At 44.1% G+C, this 26332-nt stretch overlaps 1 protein-coding gene across 4 annotated transcripts in view; it reads left to right on the top strand.

Annotated features, from left to right (window-relative positions):
• Nucleotides 1–26332, top strand: part of SLC6A11 (solute carrier family 6 member 11) — a 342972-nt gene that overhangs the window by 258763 nt on the left and 57877 nt on the right. For all 4 annotated transcript variants that reach the window (XM_077277724.1, XM_077277721.1, XM_077277722.1 and 1 more), the window contains exon 7: nucleotides 8564–8698. In XM_077277724.1, the coding sequence (XP_077133839.1) occupies nucleotides 8564–8698 (135 nt within the window). The remainder of the gene's footprint in view (nucleotides 1–8563; nucleotides 8699–26332) is intronic.

Here is a 26332-nt window from a genome sequence, read left to right as displayed (position 1 = left end):
TGTGGGGGGATGGAGCCTCGTGTGGTAATGTGGGGGCGGGATTATGTGTGGTAATGTGGTGGGGGGCGGGATTATGTGTGGTAATGTGGTGGGGGTGCGATTATCTGTGGTAATGTGGTGGGGGCAGGATTATGTGTGGTGATGTGGTGGGGGGCGGGATTATGTGTGGTGATGTGGTGGGGGCGGGATTATCTGTGGTAATGTGGTGGGGGGCAGGATTATATGTGGTGATGTGGTGGGGGCGGGTTTATGTGTGGTAATAGGGTGGGGGGCTGGATTATGTGTGGTGATGTGCTGGGGGGACAGGATTATGTGTGGTGATGTAGTGGGGGTAGGACTATGTGTGGTAATGTGGTGGTGGTGAAGTGACCGAGGGCAAGTTCGCCCATGTATATCCATGATCTGGCTCAGCAAAACTTCCACACCCAGATTCCATTTTAACAAACATATCTTTACTGTTGTACATTTTCTTAACACAGCGGAACACAATTGTAGATAATACAAAAAAAATGCCTATTCACAGAAATAACGTGTAATATAAACTATCCCTGACTTTCCCTATCCACACGTTACCAGTCTCTTTACTCCAGGAGGTTATCTTCCCACGTCGCAGGCCTGTCTGTCTCTGCAGGGATTAAACAAAGCTCCGTCTCTCAGGTCCAGACTGTAGTCCTTGGGGTACGGCAGGTAGGGGTGTAATATTCGGCCTCTCAACAGAGGACCCGCTTACAGTTCGGTTCAGGATCTGTGGAGATGTCACCGCTGAGTGAATATTCGGCCTCTCAACAGAGGACCCGCTTACAGTTCGTGGGTTCAGGATCTGGAAGTCAGCTTTCAAGGGAGAGGGATCATCCAGACAATCTGTTATATCGCATTCACAGGAGGGCAGCAGCATACACAGACTTCTCTCTGCACAGACTGATTTCCCGGGCTCTTCTTCCTCTCTCCCTCCTTCCTGGTCACATGACATAACAGGGGGGAGCTTAGCCAATACAGTTTGTTTCTCTGTAATCACATTCGGCGTAGGTATAACTTCTGGCCACACGGGGGCAGTGTCTGTCACAGATTCTTCTATGTCAATGATAACAGAACAGTCAGAGCCGGCCAGCTCATTACACGCCCCCCCACTTGAAGGTTGGCAGTCCCTGTCAACGACTGACTCCAGGGCGGCGATGGCTGTGGAGGTTGCAGGACCCGGCTGTGAAGAGGGCCACACATATTGGTCTCTGTAGGACTGTCCCGGGGGCACTCCTGCGTTGGTCCTAGCTGTCCGCCTAACGGGTGCTAGTCTCTGTCCCCGATCAGTCACTCCACTCTCCGCCCCAGTCGGTAAGTCAGTCGAGGAGGTAAGGGTATCAGACGTGTCAGTCAGGCGAGCAGGGGTAGGTATGTCTTCTACCTCTACATCCCCGGTGTCGGTGTCTCCCACAGTATTAGTGATATCCATCTCTCTAGGTATCACAGGAGAGGAGTCAGGCTGAGAACGGCAGGGGCGCAACATGTTGCGGTGCTGTCTTGTCCTAGGTGGAACTCTTCTCTTCCAGCCGTACCATTCCCTCCAGGGGCGTCGTTCCTTCCAGTTAGCAGGACCCTCAGAGGGGTGAGCGGATCTCTGCCACCGCTCTTCTCGGGTAGGGCAATTTCTGGACATGTGTCCCATCTTTCTGCACGTCCAGCACTCACGTCTGCGTCTGTCTGGAGGGCGCTTCAGCCTGTATCGTCGACCTCGGTAGGGGACATCTGTCATCTGCGGTTGTTCTTCACCCCAGGATACGGAGTTACACTCTGGGGTCACCACCGAAACCGCCTTCATGCTGCGTACCTCTCCTTTAACTCTTTCTGGCGGCTTCCGCATGTTATCTTGGGATAGGCCGCTGGTCCCCAGAACGGCAGTAAGGGCTTTCCCCAGACTCTCAATCTCCTCCCAGATTCTTCTTATCAGCCGCTGGTTCTGTTTTTCTACACCCCGTTCTCTGTCCCCCCCTGCTGCTCGAACCTCAGCTGCAGGGGTGTCTAGTTTAACGGCGGCCATTGTGGTGAGACCTGGCGTGGTGGCTCTGCTCGTGGGTGTAGCTGATATTCGGTTCGTCGTGGTAATTGATGGTTTGTTCGTTGAGGACAACGATTCGCCCTATGACGGGGGTCACCACATGACCAACACGGTCCCGCGGGACGGCTAGGTCGTATCCGCTGGTCTCTCTGTCGTTCTAGTATTAACTGTGACACCTGTTGCTGTAAATCTGCTACCATCTGTTTCAGCTCTTCGGTGTCACTGTTGGGCTGTTTACTGTTTAATATGGATCTGCACGCAGCGCTCTGAGTCCCCACATCCATGACGGGTCCCCTAGAACGTTCTATGGCTTCCTGCTGGACTTCAGCGAAGGTGAGAGTCGGCGTCATCCGAATCAAGTCCTGTAGCGTACGGTTAAGATACTGGTCTCTCAGCCCTATAACGAATTGGTCTCTCAGTACCAGGTCACGAGGAGCTATAGTAGCCAGTTGTTCCCCTTTTGCACAGACTTGTTCAAGGAGTACCTGAAGGGCATTTGCATATTGGGGAATGTCTTCCCATTCAAGCTGTGTCCGTCTGAAGAATAGGTACCGCAGTGTTCCCTGGTACGTAGTAGGTCCATAGGTCTTTTCCAGCACCCGCACCAAATCCTCCAACACACGCTGCCCCCTGACCGTCTCCAGTCTGACTGTCGTCCATGCCTCCCCCTCTAGTGTCAGTACCGCTATTTCTGCCAAGGTCTTAGGGTCAATATTATACATTTCTCCCAGTATCCGCACTTGTTCCGCCCACTCTGGTACGGGGTAGTTTCGCCCGCCAAATTTCCTGACCTGGTTTACAATGGACACCGGCGGCGGTTTTTGACTGTATACTGGACATGGGTGGGAATCCTGCTGGGCACAGATCCTGCCGACTACGCCAGATGAAGTGACCGAGGGCAAGTTCGCCCATGTATATCCATGATCTGGCTCAGCAAAACTTCCACACCCAGATTCCATTTTAACAAACATATCTTTACTGTTGTACATTTTCTTAACACAGCGGAATACAATTGTAGATAATACAAAAAAAATGCCTATTCACAGAAATAATGTGTAATATAAACTATCCCTGACTTTCCCTATCCACACGTTACCAGTCTCTTTACTCCAGGAGGTTATCTTCCCACGTCGCAGGCCTGTCTGTCTCTGCAGGGATTAAACAAAGCTCCGTCTCTCAGGTCCAGACTGTAGTCCTTGGGGTACGGCAGGTAGGGGTGTAATATTCGGCCTCTCAACAGAGGACCCGCTTACAGTTCGGTTCAGGATCTGTGGAGATGTCACCGCTGAGTGAATATTCGGCCTCTCAACAGAGGACCCGCTTACAGTTCGTGGGTTCAGGATCTGGAAGTCAGCTTTCAAGGGAGAGGGATCATCCAGACAATCTGTTATATCGCATTCACAGGAGGGCACCAGCATACACAGACTTCTCTCTGCACAGACTGATTTCCCGGGCTCTTCTTCCTCTCTCCCTCCTTCCTGGTCACATGACATAACAGGGGGGAGCTTAGCCAATACAGTTTGTTTCTCTGTAATCACATTCGGCGTAGGTATAACTTCTGGCCACACGGGGGCAGTGTCTGTCACAGATTCTTCTATGTCAATGATAACAGAACAGTCAGAGCCGGCCAGCTCATTACAGTGGGGCAGGATTATGTGTGGTTATGTGGTGGGGGGCGGGACTATGTGTGGTGATGTGGTGGGGGGGTGGTATTATCTGTGGTAATGTGGTGGAGGCGGGATTATCTGTGGTGATGTGGTAAGGGGCGGGATTATGTGTGGTGATGTGGTGGGGGGCGGGATTATGTGTGGTAATGTGGTGGGGGGCAGGATTATGTGTGGTGATGTGGTGGGGGGCAGGATTATGTGTGGTGATGTGGTGGGGGCGGGTTTATGTGTGGTAATGTGGTGGGGGGCAAGATTATGTGTGGTGATGTGGTGGGGGGCGGGATTATCTGTGGTAATGTGGTGGGGGGCGGGATTGTGTGGTGATGTGGTAAGGGGTGGGATTATGTGTGGTGATGTGGTGGGGGGCAGGATTATGTGTGGTAATGGAGTGGGGGCAGGATTATGTGTGGTGATGTGTTGGGGGGTGGGATTATGTGTGGTAATGTGGTGGGGGGGTGGGATTATGTGTGGTACTGTGGTGGGGGGTGGGATTTTGTGTGGTGATGTGGTGGGGGTGCAGGATTATGTGTGGTGATGTGTTGGGGGTGGGATTATGTGGTGATGTGGTGGGGGGCAGGATTATGTGTGGTAATGGGGTTGGGGGGGCGAGATTATGTGTGGTGATGTGTTGGGGGGCGGGATTATGTGTGTTGATGTGTTGGGGGATGGGATTATGTGTGGTGATGTTTTTGGGGGGCAGGATTATGTATAGTGACGTGGTGGGCGGGCGGGATTGTATGTGGTGATTTGGTACGGATTGTGTGTGGTAATGTTGTGGGGGGCGGGATTGTGTGTGGTAATGTGGTGGAGGCAGGATTATGTGTGGTGATGTTTTTGGGGGGCGGGATTATGTGTGGTGATGTGGTGGGTGGGCGGGATTGTGTGTGGTGATGTGGTGCGGATTGTGTGTGGTAATGTGGTGGGGGGCGGGATTATCTGTGGTAATGTGGTGGGGGGCGGGATTGTGTGGTGATGTGGTAAGGGGTGGGATTATGTGTGGTGATGTGGTGGGGGGCGGGATTATGTGTGGTAATGGAGTGGGGGCAGGATTATGTGTGGTGATGTGTTGGAGGGTAGGATTATGTGTGGTAATGTGGTGGGGGTGGGATTATGTGTGGTACTGTGGTGGGGGGTGGGATTTTGTGTGGTGATGTGGTGGGGGTGCAGGATTATGTGTGGTGATGTGTTGGGGGTGGGATTATGTGGTGATGTGGTGGGGGCAGGATTATGTGTGGTAATGGGGTTGGGGGGCGAGATTATGTGTGGTGATGTGTTGGGGGCGGGATTATGTGTGGTGATGTGTTGGGGGGATGGGATTATGTGTGGTGATGTTTTGGGGGGCAGGATTATGTATAGTGACGTGGTGGGCGGGCGGTATTGTGTGTGGTGATGTGGTGCGGATTGTGTGTGGTAATGTTGTGGGGGGCGGGATTGTGTGTGGTAATGTGATGGAGGCAGGATTATGTGTGGTGATGTTTTTTGGGGGTGGGATTATGTGTGGTGATGTGGTGGGCGGGCGGGATTGTGTGTGGTGATGTGGTGCGGATTGTGTGTGGTAATGTTGTGGGGGGTGGGATTGTGTGTGGTAATGTGGTGGGGGGATTATGTGTGGCAATGTGGTGGAGGGGCGGGATTATCCATGGTAATGTGGTGGGGGCAGGATTATGTGTGGTGATGTGGTGGGGCAGGATTATGTGTGGTAATGTGTTGGGGGGCGGGATTATGTGTGGTGATGTGTTGGGGAGTGGGATTATGTGTGGTGATGTGGTGGGGGGTGGGATTATGTGTGGTGATGTGCTGGGGTGGGATTATGTGTGTTGTTGTGGTGGGGGGCGGGATTATGTGTGGTAATGTGGTGGTGGAGCGGGATTATGTGTGGTGATGTGTTGGCGGGAGGGATTATGTGTGGTGATGTGTTGGGGGGTGGGATTATGTGTGGTAATGTTTTGGGGGGGCGGGATTATGTGTGGTGATGTGGTGGGCGGGTGGGATTGTGTGTGGTGATGTGGTGCGGATTGTGTGTGGTAATGTGGTGGGGGGATTATGTGTGGCAATGTGGTGGAGGGGCGGGATTTTCCGTGGTAATGTGGTGGGGGCCGGATTATGTGTGGTGATGTGGTGGGGCGGGATTATGTGTGGTAATGTGTTGGGGGGCGGGATTATGTGTGGTGATGTGTTGGGGAGTGGGATTATGTGTGGTGATGTGGTGGGGGGTGGGATTATGTGTGGTGATGTGCTGGGGGTGGGATTATGTGTGTTGTTGTGGTGGGGGGCAGGATTATGTGTGGTAATGTGGTGGTGGAGCGGGATTATGTGTGGTGATGTGTTGGGGGGCGGGATTATGTGTGGTGATGTGTTGGGGGGTGGGATTATGTGTAGTAATGTGGTGGTGGGGTGGGATTATGTGTGGTAATGTGGTGGGGGGCGGGATTATGTGTGGTGATGTGTTGGGAGGGCTGGATTATGTGTGGTGATGTGGTGGGGGGGCGGTATTATGTGTGGTAATGTGGTGGGGGGCAGGATTATGTGTGGTAATGTGGTGGGGGGCGGGATTATGTGTGGTAATGTGGTATGGGGGTGGGATTATCTGTGTTAATGTGGTGGGGGGCGGGATTATGTGTGGTGATGTGGTGGGGGACGGGATTATGTGTGGTGATGTGGAGGGGGGCGGGATTATGTGTGGTGATGGGGTGGGGTGGTGGGATTATGTGTTGTGATGTATTGGGGGCAGGATTATGTGTGGTGATGTGGTGGGGGCGGGATTATTTGTGGTAATGTGGTGGGGGTGGGATTATGTGTGGTATTGGGGTAGGGGCCGGATTATGCGTGGTGATGGGTTGGGGGGCAGGATTATGTGTGCGGTAATGTGGTGGGGGTGGTATTATGTGTGGTGATTTGTTGGGGGTGGGATTGTGTGTATTGATGTGGTGGGGGTGGGATTGTGTGTGGTGATGTGGTGGGGGGCAGGATTATGTGTGGTGATGTGTTGGGGGGCGGGATTGTGTGTGGTGATGTGGTGGGGGGTGGGATTGTGTGTGGTGATGTGGTGGGGGGGTGGGATTATGTGTGGTGATGTGGTGGGGGGCGGGATTATGTGTGGTGATGTGGTGGGCAGGTGGGATTATGTGTGGTGATGTGGTGGGGATTGTGTGTGGTAATGTGGTGGGGTGAGATTTTGTGTGTTAATTGGGTGGGGGCGGGATTATATGTGGTGATGTGGGGGCGGAGCTACTGTTCAGGGGGCGGGATTAGCGAGTAATCACAATGCCTCTTATATACACTCACTGGCCACTTTATTAGGTACACCTGTCCAACTTCTTGTTAACACTTAATTTCTAATCAGCCAATCACATGGCGGCAACTCAGTGCATTTAGGCATGTAGACATGGTCAAGACAATCTCCTGCAGTTCAAACCGAGCATCAGTATGGGGAAGAAAGGTGATTTGAGTGCCTTTGAACGTGGCATGGTTGTTGGTGCCAGAAGGGCTGGTCTGAGTATTTCAGAAACTGCTGATCTACTGGGATTTTCACGCACAACCATCTCTAGGGTTTACAGAGAATGGTCCGAAAAAGAAAAAAAATCCAGTGAGCGGCAGTTCTGTGGGCGGAAATGCCTTGTTGATGCCAGAGGTCAGAGGAGAATGGGCAGACTGGTTCGAGCTGATAGAAAGGCAACAGTGACTCAAATCGCCACCCGTTACAACCAAGGTAGGCCTAAGAGCATCTCTGAACGCACAGTGCGTCGAACTTTGAGGCAGATGGGCTACAGCAGCAGAAGACCACACCGGGTACCACTCCTTTCAGCTAAGAACAGGAAACTGAGGCTACAATTTGTACAAGCTCATCGAAATTGGACAGTAGAAGATTGGAAAAACGTTGCTTGGTCTGATGAGTCTCGATTTCTGCTGCGACATTCAGATGGTAGGGTCAGAATTTGGTGTAAACAACATGAAAGCATGGATCCATCCTGCCTTGTATGGAGCATCTTTGGGATGTGCAGCCGACAAATCTGCGGCAACTGTGTGATGCCATCATGTCAATATGGACCAAAATCTCTGAGGAATGCTTCCAGCACCTTGTTGAATCTATGCCACGAAGAATTGAGGCAGTTCTGAAGGCAAAAGGGGGTCCAACCCGTTACTAGCATGGTGTACCTAATAAAGTGGCCGGTGAGTGTATATAGATAACCTATTCATGTTAGGTGTCTATGAACTCGTACTGACCTGGAGAATCATAATGGCAGGTTATTTTTAGCATTTAGTGAACCTAACAAAAAAGCCCCAAACAAAAAACATGTGTGGGACTGCACTTTTTTTGCAATTTCACTGCACTTGGAATTTTTTTCCCGTTTTCTAGTACACGACATGGCAAAACCAATGATGTCGTTCAAAAGTACAACTCGTCCCGCAAAAAATAAGCCCTCACATGGCCAAATTAACAGAAAAATAAAAAAGTTATGGCTCTGGGAAGGAGGAGAGCGAAAAACAAACACGGAAAAATGGAAAATCCCAAGGTCATGAAGGGGTTAATGATCTATGGATCAATATTAAAGTGATAGAAAACCCCTTTAAATTGTATAGCAGTAAAGATTTAAGGTGGCCATTTATGTTGTGATGTTTCATCCCAATTTAAGGGTCTGACCAATATTTGGTACAGATGGAGAAGGGTCATACTATCTCTATCAGTCCAAAGAATTGGAGAAAGTCCCACTGTAGGTTTTGGAGGAAGATAGTACCTCGGTGTGACAAGTATCGCATATACAGCTTTTATGCGCCCTATTTTAGAATGGTATTTCACATTTTTTGTACATATTGTAATAATACATAAGATATTTCCTTTTTACAGGTTGTCTATGTCACGGCTACCTTCCCCTATGTTATGCTGATTATTCTCCTGATCCGTGGGGTTACATTACCTGGAGCCGCTCAGGGGATAGAATTTTACCTGTATCCTGATTTATCAAGACTCTCAGATCCACAGGTAGGACAGTGATTTTTCATTTTATTAGAATATGTATTAAAAAGAAAAAAGATTCTCAACCTCGTGTTATTGTAAAAAAAATGTATCGATGAAATATTTTCTTGGAAAACTTAGAGACAAAAAAATGCTAATTTGTTGCTTCGTTAACATCGAATTGCAAATCAAATACGTTCTTAAGGGGTCTTGAGATCCAAATTGAACAGGAAGGGTTAAACATTCGGATTTCTACATCACTGGAACCCATGGAGATAAGATTTTGGGAGATTTGATTTGTTAGTAAATTATCTTTAAATTTGGCAAGGTGCTTCGCACAGGCGAGGAATATGTCGGTTATCATACAGCGCTAACATAATCTGTAGAACTGTACTGAATCACAGTTTATTTCCTGTCTCAATGGGGCTTACAATCTACGTGTTTTTCTATTTGAGACACAAACTTGAATCAATTTCAGAAGAAGCCAATTAATATCTTTGGGGTGTGGGAGGAAACTAGGATTCACCTATGGAAACTGGGAAGAATATACAAACTCCATGCAAATGGAGTTGAACAGTGCGAGTCAACAGTACTGACCACTAAGTCAACAGCGAGTCAACAGTGCTGTCAACTAAGTCAACAGCGAGTCAACATTGCTAACCACTAAGCCACTCTGTATAAACAACTGGAAATAAAGTATATATTTAAGATTTAAAGGAGTTTTCCACTACTGAGCAATTCTTTTCCAATGTTCCTAATGTGCTAGGAAAATAAGAAAATTGCATACTTATCTTGTGAACCAACACCTCTCCGATGCTCCGAGTGCTATCATGATATTGCTGATTTAACATTGTCACAAGATCACTGGGGGACACTGGGTTCGGAGCTGAAGAGCCTTACTGGTCCAGGATTTAAGTATACTTTATTTATTTTACTAAGCATATTCGGGACCTTGAATAGTTGTTATCCAGTAGTGGCTAACCTATAATATTACTGTTGGAGTAATGCTTATTATTGTATGTATTGTATCAACTACTATTTACTACTGTTTAATAGTGCATGAGTGTATGTCTCCAGTATTAGTGTTATATTGCCAGTTAAGCACTGTTGAAAAAAACCCAAAAAACAGGAAGTTCCTGTTCACTCAGTGTGTATTTGAAGTAGTTTCACTTTGACTTTGCAATCTGACAGACAAGATGCTAAGATCCTAAGCTATAAAAAATACCAGTTGTAAGCTGTGTTATCTTTGTTCCTGAATAAACATTCATTCACTGTTGAGCCACTGAACAGTACAGGGAATAATCTGCTGCCTACAGGTAGTGGGCCCAGATCCCAAGAGAATAGCTCAGAGGAAAGAGAACAACAGAGAAGAAGAAAAAGCAAAGATGGCTGCCAGCAGCAACTCTGTGAAGTTCACATTGCCAAATCCGACTAACCAGAACAACCAATATTGGAAATTCAAGGGCTTCAGCCAGAAACATACATCAGAATGGGCAATTTTTTTTTAATTTCCTGGATAACTTTTTTTTAACCATGTGAAATAAAGTTGCATATTTTTTATTCATACAGCCATGTGGATAATTTTCTTCCTTTTTTTTACAAAAACCTTTTAATGGTCTTAATCTTAAGCAATCAGCAAGAGCATGGAGCACAAAAATAAATGAATTTTTGAAAGAAGAATTTAACCCCTTCGTGACATGCGCCGTACTAGTACGGCGCTGCCGGCACTGCATTAGTGCCAGCCGCAGTACTAGTACGGCGCATCGATCACCGCGGTCTCACGCTGAGCGCCGCGGTGATCGGGTGCGGGTGTCAGCTGTATATGACAGCTGACACCCCGCAGCAATGCCCACGATCAGCGCTGTCGCCGATCGCGGGCATTTAACCCCTCTGATGCCGCTGTCAATAGTGACAGCGGCATAGAGGGGGATCGCGCAGGGACGGGGGCTCCCTGCGCTCTCCCACCGGAGCAGCGCGATGAGATCGCGCTGCTCCGGTGACCTGGAAGGAGTCCCCGGATCCAAGATGGCCGCAGGACTCCTTCCGGGTCATAAGATGACCCTGCTTGCCGGCGTCTGCTGAGAATCCTCATAGCAGGCGCCGGCAAGCCCCTGCAATGTGCCTGGCACATCGGTGATCAGACCGAGTGCTATGCACACGGTCTGATCACCGATCTGTGATGTCCCCTCCTGGGACAAAGTAAAAAAGTAAAAAAAAAATTTTTCCACATGTGTAAAAAAAAAATAAAAAAAAATTCCTAAATAAAGAAAAAAATATATATATATTCCCATAAATACATTTCTTTATCTAAATAAAAAAAACACCACACAATAAAAGTACACATATTTAGTATCGCCGCGTCCGTAACAACCCCACCTATAAAACTATATCACTAGTTAACCCCTTCAGTGAACACCGTAAAAAAAAAAAAAAAAAAACGAGGCAAAAAACAACGCTTTATTCTCATACCGCCAAACAAAAAGTGGAATAACACGCGATCAAAAAGACGGATATAAATAACCATGGTACCGCTGAAAACGTCATCTTGTCCCGCAAAAAAAAAGCCGCCATACAGCATCATCAGCAGAAAAATAAAAAAGTTATAGCTCTCAGAATAAAGCGATGCAAAAACAATTATTTTTTATATAAAATAGTTTTTATTGTGTAAAAGCGCCAAAACATAAAAAAATTATATAAATGAGTTATCGCTGTAATCGTACTGACCCGAAGAATAAAACTGCTTTATCCTTTTTACCAAACGCGGAACGGTATAAACGCACCCCCTAAAAGAATTTCAGGAATTGCTGGTTTTTGTTCATTCCGCCTCCCAAAAATCGGAATAAAAAGCGATCAAAAAATGTCATGTGCCCGAAAATGGTACCAATAAAAACGTCAACTCATCCCGCAAAAAACAAGATCTCACATGACTCTGTGGACCAAAATATGGAAAAATTATAGCTCTCAAAATGTGGTGATGCAAAAACTATTGTTTGCAATAAAAAGCGTCTTTTAGTGTGTGACGGCTGCCAACCATAAAAATCCGCCCAAAAAACGCTATATAAGTAAATCAAATCCCCCTTCATCACCCCCTTAGTTAGGAAAAATAATAAAATTTTAAAAAATATATTTATTTCCATTTTCCCGTTAGGCTACTTTCACACTAGCGTCGGTACGGGGCCGTCGCGCTGCGTCGGCCCGACATACCGACGCATACTGTGCAAGCGCCGCACAACGGGGGCAGCGGATGCTGTTTTTCCACGCATCCGCTGCCCCATTGTGAGGTGCGGGGAGGTGGGGGCGGAGTTCCAGCCGCGCATGCGCGGTCGGAAATGGTGGACCGTCAGCACAAAAAAAGTTACATGTAACGTTTGTTGCTGCCGGCTGTCCGCCACAACACGACGCAACCGTCGCACGACGCTTGCGACGTGTGTCAATACGTCGCTAATGTTAGTCTATGGGGAAAAAACGCATCCTGCAGATGACTTTGCAGGATGCGTTTTTTCACCAAAACGACGCATTGTGACGTATGCAAAAAAACGCTAGTGTGAAAGTAGCGCTAGGGTTAGGACTAGGGTTAGGGTTGGGGTTAGGGTGTCAGTTAGAATTGGGGAGTTTTCACTGTTTAGGCACATCAGGGGCTCTCCAAACGCGACATGGCGTCCGATCTCAACGCGTTTGTTTGCGTTAAAAACGCATGCGTTTTTATAGAAAAAAAACAGAACACACTGAAAAGTCACCCACCACCATCAAGGTGATAAAGGGATCCAAACCCTAACCCTACCCCTAAACTCATCCCTAACCGTTTAATGAACATTTTCTGACAGTCATAGTGCCACGTATTTCAGTGCCACGTATTTCAGTGCCACGTATTTCAGTGCCACGTATTTCAGTGCCACGTTATTTCAGTGCCACGATATTTCAGTGCCACGATATTTCAGTGCCACGATATTTCAGTGCCACGGTATTTCAGTGAAATACGTGGCACTGAAATATCGTGGCATTTACGTGAAATACGTGGCACTTAAATACGTGGCACTTAAATACGTGGCACTTAAATACGTGGCACTTAAATACGTGGCACTTAAATACGTGGCACTTAAATACGTGGCACTTAAATACGTGGCACTTAAATATCGTGGCATGTACATGAAATACGTGGCACTTATATACGTGGCACTTATATACGTGGCACTTATATACGTGGCACTTATATACGTGGCACTTATATACGTGGCACTTATATACGTGGCCACTGAAATATCGTGGCACTTATATACGTATATACGTATATACGTATATAAACGTATTTCAGTGCCACGTATTTCAGTGCCACGTATTTCAGGTTAGGGGTAGGGGTAGGGTTAGGGGTAGGGTTAGGGTTTTTTGTTTTTTTCTTGTTTTCTTGTGTTTTTCTATAAAAACGCATGCGTCTAAAAAAACGCATGCGTTTTACCGCGATTACATGCGTTTTTTCACATATGCGTTTTTTAAAAAAACGCAAGTGTGAAACCAGCCTTATCCTTAGGAAAATAAAAACATGGGGGCTAAAATATAATTTTCGTGGAAAAAAATATATTTTTTATTTTCGCGGCTCTGCGTTATAAACTGTAGTGAAGCACTTGGGGGTTCAAAGTTCTCACAACACATCTAGATAAGTTCCGTGGGGGGTCTAGTTTCCAATATGGGGTCACTTGTGGGGGGTTTCTACTGTTTAGGTACATCAGGGGCTCTGCAAATGCAACATGACACCTGCAGACCAATCCATCTAAGTCTGCATTTCAAACGGCGCTCCTTCCCTTCCGAGCTCTGCCGTGCGCCCAAACAGTGGTTTATCCCCATATATGAAGTATCAGCGTACTCAGGACAAATTGGACAACAACTTTTGTTGTCCAATTTCTCCTGTTACCCTTGGGAAAATAAAAATGTGGGGGCTAAAATATAATTTTCGTGGAAAAAAAAAAATTTTTTATTTTCATGGCTCTGCGTGATAAACTGTAGTGAAACACTTGTTGGTTCAAAGTTCTCACAACACATCTAGATAAGTTCCGTGGGGGGTCTAGTTTCCAATATGGGGTCACTTGTGGGGGGTTTCTACTGTTTAGGTACATCAGGGGCTCTGCAAATGCAACATGACACCTGCAGACCAATCCATCTAAGTCTGCATTTCAAACGGCGCTCCTTCCCTTCCGAGCTCTGCCGTGCGCCCAAACAGTGGTTCCCCCCAATGTATGGGGTATCAGCGTACTCAGGACAAATTGGACAATAACTTTTGTGGTCCAATTTCTCCTGTTACCCTTGGGGGAAAAAAAATTGCGGGCTAAAACATCATTTTGTGGAAAGAAAAAATGATTTTTTGATTTTCACAGCGCTACATTCTAAACTTTAGTGAAACAACTGGGGGTTAAAAGTGCTCACCACACATCTAAATAAGTTCCTTAGGGGGTCTTCTTTCCAAAATGGTGTCACTTGTGGGGGTTTCCACTGTTTAGGCACGTCAGGGGCTCTCCAAACACGACATGGGTTCCGATCTCAATTCCAGCCAATTTTGCATTGAAAAGTCAAATGGCGCTCCTTCCCTTCCGAGCTCTGCCATGCGCCCAAACAGTGGTTTATCCCCATATATGAAGTATCAGCGTACTCAGGACAAATTGCACAACAACTTTTGGGGTCCAATTTATCCTGCTACCCTTGGGAAAATAAAAAATTTGGGGCAAAAATATCATTTTTTGTGAAAATTAATATTAATTTTTTTTTACGGCTCTACATTATAAACTTCTGTGAAGCACTTGGAGGTTCAAAGTGCTCACCACACATCTAGATTAGTTCCTTAGAGGGTCTACTTTCCAAAATGGTGTCACTTCTGGGGGTTTCCACTGTTTAGGCACGTCAGGGGCTCTCCAAACACGACATGGGTTCCGATCTCAATTCCAGCCAATTTTGCATTGAAAAGTCAAATGGCGCTCCTTCCCTTCCGAGCTCTGCCATGCGCCCAAACAGTGGTTTATCCCCATATATGAAGTATCAGCGTACTCAGGACAAATTGCACAACAACTTTTGGGGTCCAATTTATCCTGCTACCCTTGGGAAAATAAAAAATTTGGGGCAAAAAGATCATTTTTTGTGAAAATTAATATTAATTTTTTTTACGGCTCCACATTATAAACTTCTGTGAAGCACTTGGAGGTTCAAAGTGCTCACCACACATCTAGATTAGTTCCTTAGAGGGTCTACTTTCCAAAATGGTGTCACTTGTGGGGGTTTCCACTGTTTAGGCATGTCAGGGGCTCTCCAAACACGACATGGGTTCCGATCTCAATTCCAGCCAATTTTGCATTGAAAAGTCAAATGGCGCTCCTTCCCTTCCGAGCTCTGCCATGTGCCCAATCAATGGTTTACCCCAACATGTGGGGTATCGGCGTACTCAGGACAAATTGTACAACAACTTTTTTGGTCCAATTTCTCCTGTTACCCTTGGTAAAATAAAACAAATTGGATCTGAAGTAAAAATTTTGTGAAAAAAAAGTTAAATGTTCAATTTTTTTTAAACATTCCAAAAATTCCTGTGAAGCACCTGAAGGGTTAATAAACTTTTTGAATGTGGTTTAGAGTACCTTGAGGGGTGCAGTTTTTAGAATGGTGTCACTTTTGGACATTTTCTGTCATATAGACCCCTCAAAGTCACTTCAAGTGTGAGGTGGTCCGTAAAAAAAATGGTTTTGCAAATTTTGTTGCAAAAATGAGAAATCGCTGGTCAACTTTTAACCCTTATAACTCCCTAACAAAAAAAAATTATGTTTCCAAAATTGTGCTGATGTAAAGCAGACATGTGGGAAATGTTGTTTATTAACTATATTATGTGATATAACTCTCTAATTTAAGGGCATAAAAACGAAAAATTTGAAAATTGCTAAATTTTCATAATTTTCGACAAATTTCTGTTTTTTTCACAAATAAATGCAAGTCATATCGAAGAAGTTTTACCACTATCATAAAGTACAATATGTCACGAGAAAACAATCTCAGAATCACCAGGATCCGTTGAAGCGTTTCAGAGTTATGACCTCATAAAGTGACAGTGGTCAGAATTGTAAAAATTGGCCGTGTCACTTAGGTGAAAACAGGCTTTGGGGTGAAGGGGTTAAAAGAGGTCATCCACATCCATTTTTATACACAAACTGCACAGACAGAAGGTGGATGTATATTCTCTTATATGTGAACAATGTGATTATGATTCATCAAGGGGAAACAGAAATTGCAAAGAAGACTAAAATTTTAAATCGTCGCAGATCTGTCAGAGAGATCAATGCAACATAGGGTCTTATATGAGGAGTATGGCAGGCAAAAAAAATAAAATTACCGTAAATACTCGAGTATAAGCCGAGATTTTCAGCCCATTTTTTGGGGTTGAAAGTCCCCCTCTCGGCTTATACTCGAGTCATACCCAGGGGTTGGCAGGGGAGGGGGAGCTGGGGCTGTCTACTTATACTCAACCTGCTCCTGGCACAGTCCCTGCAGGTCCCTGCTTCCCCTGTGCCGCAGCTTCTTCCTGTACTGAGCGGTCACATGGTACCGCTCATTACAGTAATGAATATGCGATTCCACCTCCAATAGGGGTGGAGCCACATATTCATTTATGTAATGAGCGGTAAGGGCGACCGCTCAATACATGAAAAAGCTGCGGCATCGGGGAAGCAGGTGAGTATAATGGGGAGTGGAGCGCAACACTGCTCGATATTCACCTGCTCCTCATTCCAGCACCACTCCGTCTTCTGCAGTGATGCTCAGGTCAGAGGGCGCGATGACATGGTTAGTGCATGCCCCCTGCCTGAACATCAGTGCCGAAGATGCTGAAGATGGAGCAGCGCCAGAATGAGGAGCAGGTGAATATTGAAAGTACCGGGGGCCTGAGCGACGGAGAGGTGAGTATGTGATTTTTTTTTTTTATCACAGCAACAGCAACTGGGGCAAGTGTCTGGAGCCTCTTATTGGCCCATAATCAACGTCTTTGCAGAATTATGGATTATATGGCACAAATATCTTTATGGAGCATCTTATGGGGCCATAATCAACATTTGTGCAGCACTATATGGCGCAAATATCTTTATGGAGCATCTTATGGGGCCATAATTAACGTTTGTGGAGCATTATATGGGGCAAGTGTCTGTATGGTGCATCTTATGGGGCCATAATCAAGGTTTGTGCAGCACTATATGGGGCAAATATCTTTATGGAGCCTCTTATGGGGCCATAATGTACGTTTGTGGAGCATTATCTGGGGCAAGTGTCTGTATGGAGCATCTTATGGGGCCATAATCAACATTTGTGCAGCATTATATTGGGCAAATATGTCTATAGAGCATCTTATGGGGCCATTATTAACCTTTATCCAGGATTATATGGGGCATATTTTAATATGGAGCATCTTATGGGGCCATCATAAACTTTATGGATCATTATATGGGGCTCCTGATTCAATATGGATATTCAAAAACACTTAACCTACTGATGTCTCAATTAATTTTACTTTTATTGGTATCTATTTTTACTTTTGACATTTACCGGTAGCTGCTGCATTTTCCACTGTAGGCTTATACTCGAGTCATTCAGTTTTCCCAGTTTTTTGTGGCAAAATTAGGGGGGTCGGCTTATACTCAGGTCGGCTTATACTCGAGTATATACGGTACTTACCTTTTATGAGTATCTATAAAGCATGTAATAAATATCTATAAAGCATATAATAAAGTACATCAGATGCAGGAGATCCACGGGTCAGTAAATGACCAAACGATATCCAGGAAAGAAAGGAGAGGTTTGTGAATGATTTTCGCGCTTGCTGATCAATGATGAGATGCATATCCCAGATTGTCAAATGGATAGTGGTTTATTCTATGCTTTTCAAAGTACAAAAGACTTCTTCATCAGGAAAGACCACAAGTCTCAAAATATACTTGTGGTCTTTTCTGATGAAGAAATCTTTTGTACTTTGAAACGCATAGAATAAACCACCATCAAGTTCATACTTCTATGAAAAATGATATTGGGTTTGTTTATTATAGTCCCTAAAAGAATAGGCCATAGGTTAAAATTGTCCAATATTTTGTCAAGGCACTTCTTATAAAATCATGAGATTGATTGATCATGGCTAAAAAACTATATTTAGTTTTATAAAACTCTATTTTTTTTAATTCAAGTCCACTTCCTCTTAGCTTTTATTTTGGCCATATCATTACATTGTTTTTAGCAATCCCTTCCTCATTCAAACAATCTGCCTGATTCAATTTTGCTGTAATTTCAAATGCATCTTTCAATATTTCTTTGGAATATTTTTTTTAATACATTTACTTAAAGTTGGAAGAAGACCTATCAATGAGAAATACAAAGAGGCAGTGGGGCTACTTCTACACATAGCAACTTTGACCGAATATCACAGCAACAATTGCAATTCTCTGCAGATATGTGGACTCCCATGGGCATGGGGAGCAGTAAATATTACATTTCTGTAACATCGGTCACACATGACCGCCCAGCCGCTGCAGGAAGCAGGCAGCTGCTTATAACAGTGTACCTGCTTTTAAAGAAAATTAATTTTCACCGCTCCCCACACCCATAGTCCCTCCCACCGCTAGACACCAGTTTCAGTGCGAACAATACCAGGTAATATTTTCATAAATTGGAAATCACACTAAATAGTGCAAAAAGACCCCAAAACCAGGGAAATTACCAACTCCATATCCAATAACAAGGAGGAGAATGAAGGAGTATATAGGTATAAAATACATATACTTTATTAATTACACGTAGTAAAACATCACAGAAAAAATACAAAAAATCAGTAATAAGGTGCACAAGGATGGAAAAAGAATGACCCCCAGTGTCAGTTGCCAGCCTAATAAGTAAAAATATGGGCAGAGAGTTGCTCAATATAATAGGTAATATCAATACTAGGACCCGACCCAATGCCTTTTGCCTGCTACTATTATTGGTAAACATTGCTCATTATGCACTAATAAGCTTTATGTCACTTTACTAGTATTAATAAAGTATATGTATTTTATACCTATATACTCCTTCATTCTCCTCCTTTGTTGCCGGTTTCAGTGCGTAGAAGTGGGAGGGACTATGGGCGTGGGGAGGGTGGCGAGATGCGAACTCTGCTTCAGGAAAATGGCCACCGCGATCTCCATCTGCGCACGCGCGGCATCCCACGGCCATTTTCCTGAAGCCGCGGGCTGCAGAGCGCTCCATCTGCGCACGCGCAGCCACAGGAAGATGGCCGCCCCCACCGATCACCAGGGGAATAGCGCAGATCACGCTCTTTTTCAACACCTATGAAGTGGATTCTGGCCTTGGGCATGCGCAAACCACTACGCCACCAACAGAAAAATAAGCAAGATCTGGGGGAAGGAACAGCGATGTCACCACACCCATTTGACCAGACCAGCCTGATTGACAGGCAAAAACGGCGACTTTGGTAACGTATTTCGGCAGCATAGGTGGGGAATCAGGGTACACAAAATACACTATTGTAATGCACAATTCAGGCCCTATTTAACGGTATTTTTATCTCATACGGAAAAAACGGGGTGACAGGTTCCCTTTAAAGTCTGAAAAATAGGGTGTATCAATAAAGTTTTGTCAATGAAAAATACCAGAGGTATCAAAAACAAAGCAGCTTTATTTATAGCATGACACGCCAAAAAGAGACAAAAAAAAAGGCACTGTCAAAAATGCAATAAAAACACATGTTAAAAAATGCACAGGAAAATAAAATGGAAAAAAAACGCAGGTACCCTAATTCAAATAATAGGTGCAGAAATTCTCCAGCTTCAAGCACTTACCAAAAGTTTATCATGGGAATGCTAGCAGGGGTACCTTTGCCTCTTTGAATAAACTCAGTGGCACAAAAGATGAGTAATTTGGCCATCTGTAGAGCAGTGCTTGTAATTTCTATAGCAAAGAGCTTGCAAGCGCTGCGATCTGTATCTAGAAGACCCGCTATCTTTGACAAACTGTATTAATGCTTGGTAACCTAGGCAGGTTTTTTGACACTAAGAAAATTTCAAAATTGCAGAGTTTTAACAACAACAACAAAAAAGAAAATTTATAGTTGGTTAATTTAATAAACAAAGAAGTGGTGATACATTCTGATTAACGTTTAAACACTGACTGGGGAGCTAATTAGACCTTTTAGCTGGTTCAAGTTGCCTGAACCATGGACAACTCGAATTAGAGACCACCTCATGTCTCAGACTGGTAAAGCCCCCTTTCTTTGTCTTGTGACTAATTCTAATGCATCATTGGTAGCTCACTGCTGACTTAGCATGACCCCCCCACTCACACCTTCCACAAGGTTACAAAACAATAGAAAATTTCTCTGGTGCCTTGGAATTTTGGATTTTCTACTGGTAGGCCCCCTGTTCATTTAAAATAAGCTCTGGAGTCAGATTCTTACCGAGATTTATGTCTGGCCCATATATCTTAACATCTCATTTGCATATTAACCCCTTTACCAACGAAGGTGGTTTGCATGTTAATAACCGGGCCAATTTTTACAATTCTGACCACTGTCACTTTATGAGGTTATAACTCTGGAACGCTTCAACGGATCCCAGTGATCCTGAGATTGTTTTTTTTTCATGACATATTGTACATCATTATAGGGGTAAAATTTCTTCAGTATGACTTGCTATTTGTGAAAAAAAAAATGAAAATTTGGCGACAATATTTGCATTTTCAAACTTAGAATTTTCATGCCCTTAAATAACGAGATACGCCACTCAAAATACAGGGTGGGCCATTTATATGGATCCACCTAAATAAAATAGGAATGGTTGGTGATATCAACTTCCTGTTTGTGGCACATTAGTATATGGGAGGGGGAAAACTTTTCAAGATGGTGGTGATCATGGCGGCCATTTTAAAGTCGGCCATTTTGGAACTAACTTTATTTTTTCCAATGGGAAGAGGGTCATGTGACACATCAAACTTATTGACAATTTCACAAGAAAAACATTGGTGTGCTTGGTTTTAGCATAGCTTTATGCTTTCATGATTATTTACAAGTTTATAACCACTTATAAAATGCGTTCAAAGTGCTGCCCATTGTGTTGGATTGTCAATGCAACCCTCTTCTTCCACTCTTGACAAACTGATAGCAACACCACAGAAGAAATGATAGCACAGGTTTCCAGTATCCATTGTTTCAGATGCTGCACATCTCGTATTTTCACAGCATAGACAATTGCCTTCAGATGGCCCCAAAGATAAAAGTCTAAGGGGGTCAGATCGGGAGACCTTGGTGGCCATTCAACTGGCCCACGAAGACCAATCCACTTTCCAGGAAACTGTTTATGTAGGCATGCCCGGACCTTACACCCATAATATGGTGCACCCCATATGAGGGTGAAAGCCACTGTTTTGGGTGCAGAGCTCAGATGGGAAGGAGCGCCATTTCACTTTTTGAATGCAAAATTTGCTGGAACAATTGGCGGACTCCATGTTGCATTTGGAGAGCCTCTGATGTGCCTAAGCAGTGAAAATCCCCCACAAGGGACACAATTTTTGAAGCTAGACCCCACAGGGAACTGATCTAAATGTGTAGTGAGCACATTGAACCCTCAGGTGTTTCACAGAAGTTTATAATGTTGAGCCATAAAAATAACAAAAATCAAATTTTCCCCACAAATATGTTTTAATCCCAAAATATTAAATTTTCATAACTGTAACAGGAGAAATTGTACCATACAATTTGTTGTGCAATTTCTCCTGAGTACGCCGATGCCCAATTTGAGGGAGAAAACTACTGTTTTGGTGCGCGGCTGAGCTCAAAAGGAAAGGAGTGTCATTTGACTTTTTGAATGTTAAATTTACTGGAATCACTAGTGGACATCATGTTCAATTTGAAGAGTCCCCGATGTGCCAAAACAGTGGAAATCCTCCACAAGTGACCCCATTTTGGAAACTAGACCCCTCAAGGAATGTATTTAGATGTATGGTAAGCACCTTGAACCCCTAGATGCTTCACATTATAAGGTTGAGCCGTGAAAATAATAAAATCCCATTTTCCTCACAAAAATATTGTTTTAGCCCCAAGTTTTGAATTTTTCTAAAAGCTAATAGGAAATTTTTTTTACAACAGAGGTCCATTTTTTCCTGAGTGCGCCAATACCCTACATGTAATCAGGAAATATTTTTCAGACACAGTGCAAAGTTCAGAAGGCAAGAACACCAGATTTTACTGTTATGGTTTGCAGGTGCCATGACCCACTGGTAGAGCCCATGAGGTGCCAGAACAGAAGAAGCCCCCATAAGTGACCCCATTTTACAAACTACACCTCTCAATGAATTCATCTAGGGGTGCAGTGATCATATTAACACCACAGGTGTGTCACAGAATTTTATACCATTGAGCAGTGGAGAAAAAATAACTACATTTTTACCATCAAAATTTAGCTTTAGCCCCAGATTTTAAATTTTCACATAAGAAGTGTGTAAAATGGCACAAACATTTGTCCCACAATTTCTACTGAACGTGACAATACCCCAAATGTGGTTGTGCATTACTACTTAGCCTTACGGACAGACTAGGGAGGAAAGGAGCGCTATTTGCCTCCTGGAATGCAGATTTTCCTAGAAGAGATTGTGGACTCCATATACAGAGACCCTAATTGCTAGAAAGGCAGAATCCCCCCTCAAGAGACCTCATTTTGTAAATTATACCCTTTGGGAATTTATCTACAGGCGTAGTGCTGATTTTGACTCCATGGGTATTTTCCAGAAACAAGCAGCAATGGAAGATGCTAATTGAAAATTGTACACTGCCACTGTAGTGATCAGTAAGCTGTAGTGACCAGTAGGTTGCAGTCACCAGTATGTTTTGCCCAACCCGTGCTCCTGGAGGCACGCACCTGTAAGTTAGGTGGGTTCTCACCGCTTCAGAAATGCCAAACGTGGACGCTATATGTGGTTTACGTACACTGTGGGGCTCAGAAGGGAGCGGGGCATTTGAATTTGGTAGTGCAGAATTTGCTGAATTTCTTTTGGAAGGTTATGGATAGGGTTGAGCGAAACGGGTCGATCATTTTCAAAAGTCGCCGACTTTTGGCTAAGTCGGCGTCTCATGAAACCCGATCCGACCCCTGTGCTTGTCGGCCATGCGGTACGCGACTTTCGCGCCAAAGTCGCGTTTCAATGACGCGAAAAGCGCCATTTCTCAGCCAATGAAGGTGAACGCAGAGTGTGGGCAGCGTGATGACATAGATCCTGGTCCCCACCATCTTAGAGAAGGGCATTGCAGTGATTGGCTTGCTGTCTGCGGCGTCACAGGGGCTATAAAGGGGCGTTCCCGCCGACCGCCATCTTACTGCTGCTGATCTGAGCTTAGGGAGAGGTTGCTGCCGCTTCGTCAGAAGCAGGGAGAGCGTTAGGCAGGGTCCACTAACCACCAAACCGCTTGTGCTGCAGCGATTTCCACTGTCCAACACCACCTTCGGTGTGCAGGGACTGTGGAAGCTATTTTTTTTTTTTTTTCCCCTCAGCGCTGTAGCTCATTGGGCTGCCCTAGAAGGCTCCGTGATAGCTGTATTGCTGTGTGTACGCCACTGTGGAAACCAACTGCTTTTTTCAAAGCACATATCCTCTTGTTCCTTCCTTTCTGCACAGCTATCTTTTTTGTTTGTCCACACTTTTTATTTAATTTGTGCATCAGTCCACTCCTATTGCTGCCTGCCATACCTGGCTTACATTACTGCAGGGAGATAGTAATTGTAGGACAGTTTTTTTTTTTTTTTTTTTTTTTTTTTTGTGGGAGATTAAGATTGGCATTTCTGCTACAGTGCCATCCCTGTGTGTGCCATCTCTCACTGAGTGGGCCATAGAAAGCCTATTTATTTTTTCCGTGATTTGTGTTCTAAAATCTACCTCAACACAAAAACACTACATCAATCAGTGGGAGAAAAATATTGGCCTCAGTCAGGGCTTGTGTGCCACTGCTGTGTGTGCTATCTCTCATTCAGTGGGCTATAGCAAGCCTATTTTTTTTTTTTTTTTTTAATATTATTTGGTTTCTAAAGTCTCCCTGAAAAAAAAAAAAAACCTAAAAAAACAGTGGGAGAGTAATATTGCCCTTTCAGCTTGTGTGCCAGTCTTGACTCCTGGGTGTGCCACCTCTCTCCCTCTCATTCAGTGGGCCATAGAAAGCCTATTTATTTTTTTTAAAAAATATTATTGGGTTTCTAAAGTCTCCCTGAAAAAACAAAAAATACATAAAAAAACAGTGGGAGAGTAATATTGCCCTTTCAGCTTGTGTGCCAGTCTTGACTCCTGGGTGTGCCACCTCTCTCCCTTTCATTCAGTGGGCCATAGAAAGCCTATTTATTTTTTCCGTGATTTGTGTTCTAAATTCTACCTCAACACAAAAACACTACATCAATCAGTGGGAGAAAAATATTGGCCTCAGTCAGGGCTTGTGTGCCACTGCTGTGTGTGCTATCTCTCATTCAGTGGGCTATAGCAAGCCTATTTTTTTTTTTTTTTTTTTTTTTTTTTAATATTATTTGGTTTCTAAAGTCTCCCTGAAAAAAAAAAAAAAACCTAAAAAAACAGTGGGAGAGTAATATTGCCCTTTCAGCTTGTGTGCCAGTCTTGACTCCTGGGTGTGCCACCTCTCTCCCTCTCATTCAGTGGGCCATAGAAAGCCTATTTATTTTTTTTTTTTAATATTATTTGGTTTCTAATTCTCCCTGAAAAAAAAAAAAAAACCTAAAAAAACAGTGGGAGAATAATATTGCCCTTTCAGCTTGTGTGCCAGTCTTGACTCCTGGGTGTGCCACCTCTCTCCCTCTCATTCAGCGGGCCATAGAAAGCCTATTTATTTTTTTTTAAAAATATTATTGGGTTTCTAAAGTCTCCCTGAAAAAACAAAAAATACATAAAAAAACAGTGGGAGAGTAATATTGCCCTTTCAGCTTGTGTGCCAGTCTTGACTCCTGGGTGTGCCACCTCTCTCCCTTTCATTCAGTGGGCCATAGAAAGCCTATTTATTTTTTTTTTTAAATATTATTGGGTTTCTAAAGTCTCCCTGAAAAAAAAAAAAAAACCTAAAAAAACAGTGGGAGAGTAATATTGCCCTTTCAGCTTGTGTGCCAGTCTTGACTCCTGGGTGTGCCACCTCTCTCCCTCTCATTCAGTGGGCCATAGAAAGCCTATTTATTTTTTTTTTTAAATATTATTGGGTTTCTAAAGTCTCCCTGAAAAAAAAAAAAAAAACCTAAAAAAACAGTGGGAGAGTAATATTGCCCTTTCAGCTTGTGTGCCAGTCTTGACTCCTGGGTGTGCCACCTCTCTCCCTCTCATTCAGTGGGCCATAGAAAGCCTATTTATTTTTTTTTTTAAATATTATTGGGTTTCTAAAGTCTCCCTGAAAAAACAAAAAATACATAAAAAAACAGTGGGAGAGTAATATTGCCCTTTCAGCTTGTGTGCCAGTCTTGACTCCTGGGTGTGCCACCTCTCTCCCTTTCATTCAGTGGGCCATAGAAAGCCTATTTATTTTTTCCGTGATTTGTGTTCTAAATTCTACCTCAACACAAAAACACTACATCAATCAGTGGGAGAAAAATATTGGCCTCAGTCAGGGCTTGTGTGCCACTGCTGTGTGTGCTATCTCTCATTCAGTGGGCTATAGCAAGCCTATTTTTTTTTTTTTTTTTTTTTTATATTATTTGGTTTCTAAAGTCTCCCTGAAAAAAAAAAAAAAACCTAAAAAAACAGTGGGAGAGTAATATTGCCCTTTCAGCTTGTGTGCCAGTCTTGACTCCTGGGTGTGCCACCTCTCTCCCTCTCATTCAGTGGGCCATAGAAAGCCTATTTATTTTTTTTTTTAAATATTATTGGGTTTCTAAAGTCTCCCTGAAAAAACAAAAAATACATAAAAAAACAGTGGGAGAGTAATATTGCCCTTTCAGCTTGTGTGCCAGTCTTGACTCCTGGGTGTGCCACCTCTCTCCCTTTCATTCAGTGGGCCATAGAAAGCCTATTTATTTTTTTTTTAAAATATTATTGGGTTTCTAAAGTCTCCCTGAAAAAAAAAAAAAAACCTAAAAAAACAGTGGGAGAGTAATATTGCCCTTTCAGCTTGTGTGCCAGTCTTGACTCCTGGGTGTGCCACCTCTCTCCCTCTCATTCAGTGGGCCATAGAAAGCCTATTTATTTTTTTTTTAAAATATTATTGGGTTTCTAAAGTCTCCCTGAAAAAACAAAAAATACATAAAAAAACAGTGGGAGAGTAATATTGCCCTCTCAGCTTGTGTGCCAGTCTTGACTCCTGGGTGTGCCACCTCTCTCTCTCTAATTGTGGGCCATAGAAAGCCTTTTTTTTTTTTTTTTTTAATATTATTTGGTTTCTAAAGTCTCCCTGAGAAAAAAAAAAAAATAAATTAGGTGGGAGATTAATATTGACATTAGTGCTTGAGTGACAGTCCTGCGTGTGTGTCATCTCTGTGATTTTGTGCCACAGAAAACAGAGTGTGTAACATTGTGCCTGATTTTCCTTGTGGTCTCACCAACCTGTTAAGGGATATTGAAATCATACTGAAGTTATAGCTCACCGTGTAAGTTGTTTGACAGCAACAAATAAAGTTACTTTGGTTAAGATTTTAAAAC

This window comes from Ranitomeya variabilis, chromosome 8, assembly GCF_051348905.1.
Source record: "Ranitomeya variabilis isolate aRanVar5 chromosome 8, aRanVar5.hap1, whole genome shotgun sequence".
Lineage (NCBI taxonomy): Eukaryota > Metazoa > Chordata > Amphibia > Anura > Dendrobatidae > Ranitomeya > Ranitomeya variabilis.
Note: the sequence above shows the minus strand (reverse complement) of the source record. Positions and strands in the feature narration are given on the sequence as shown.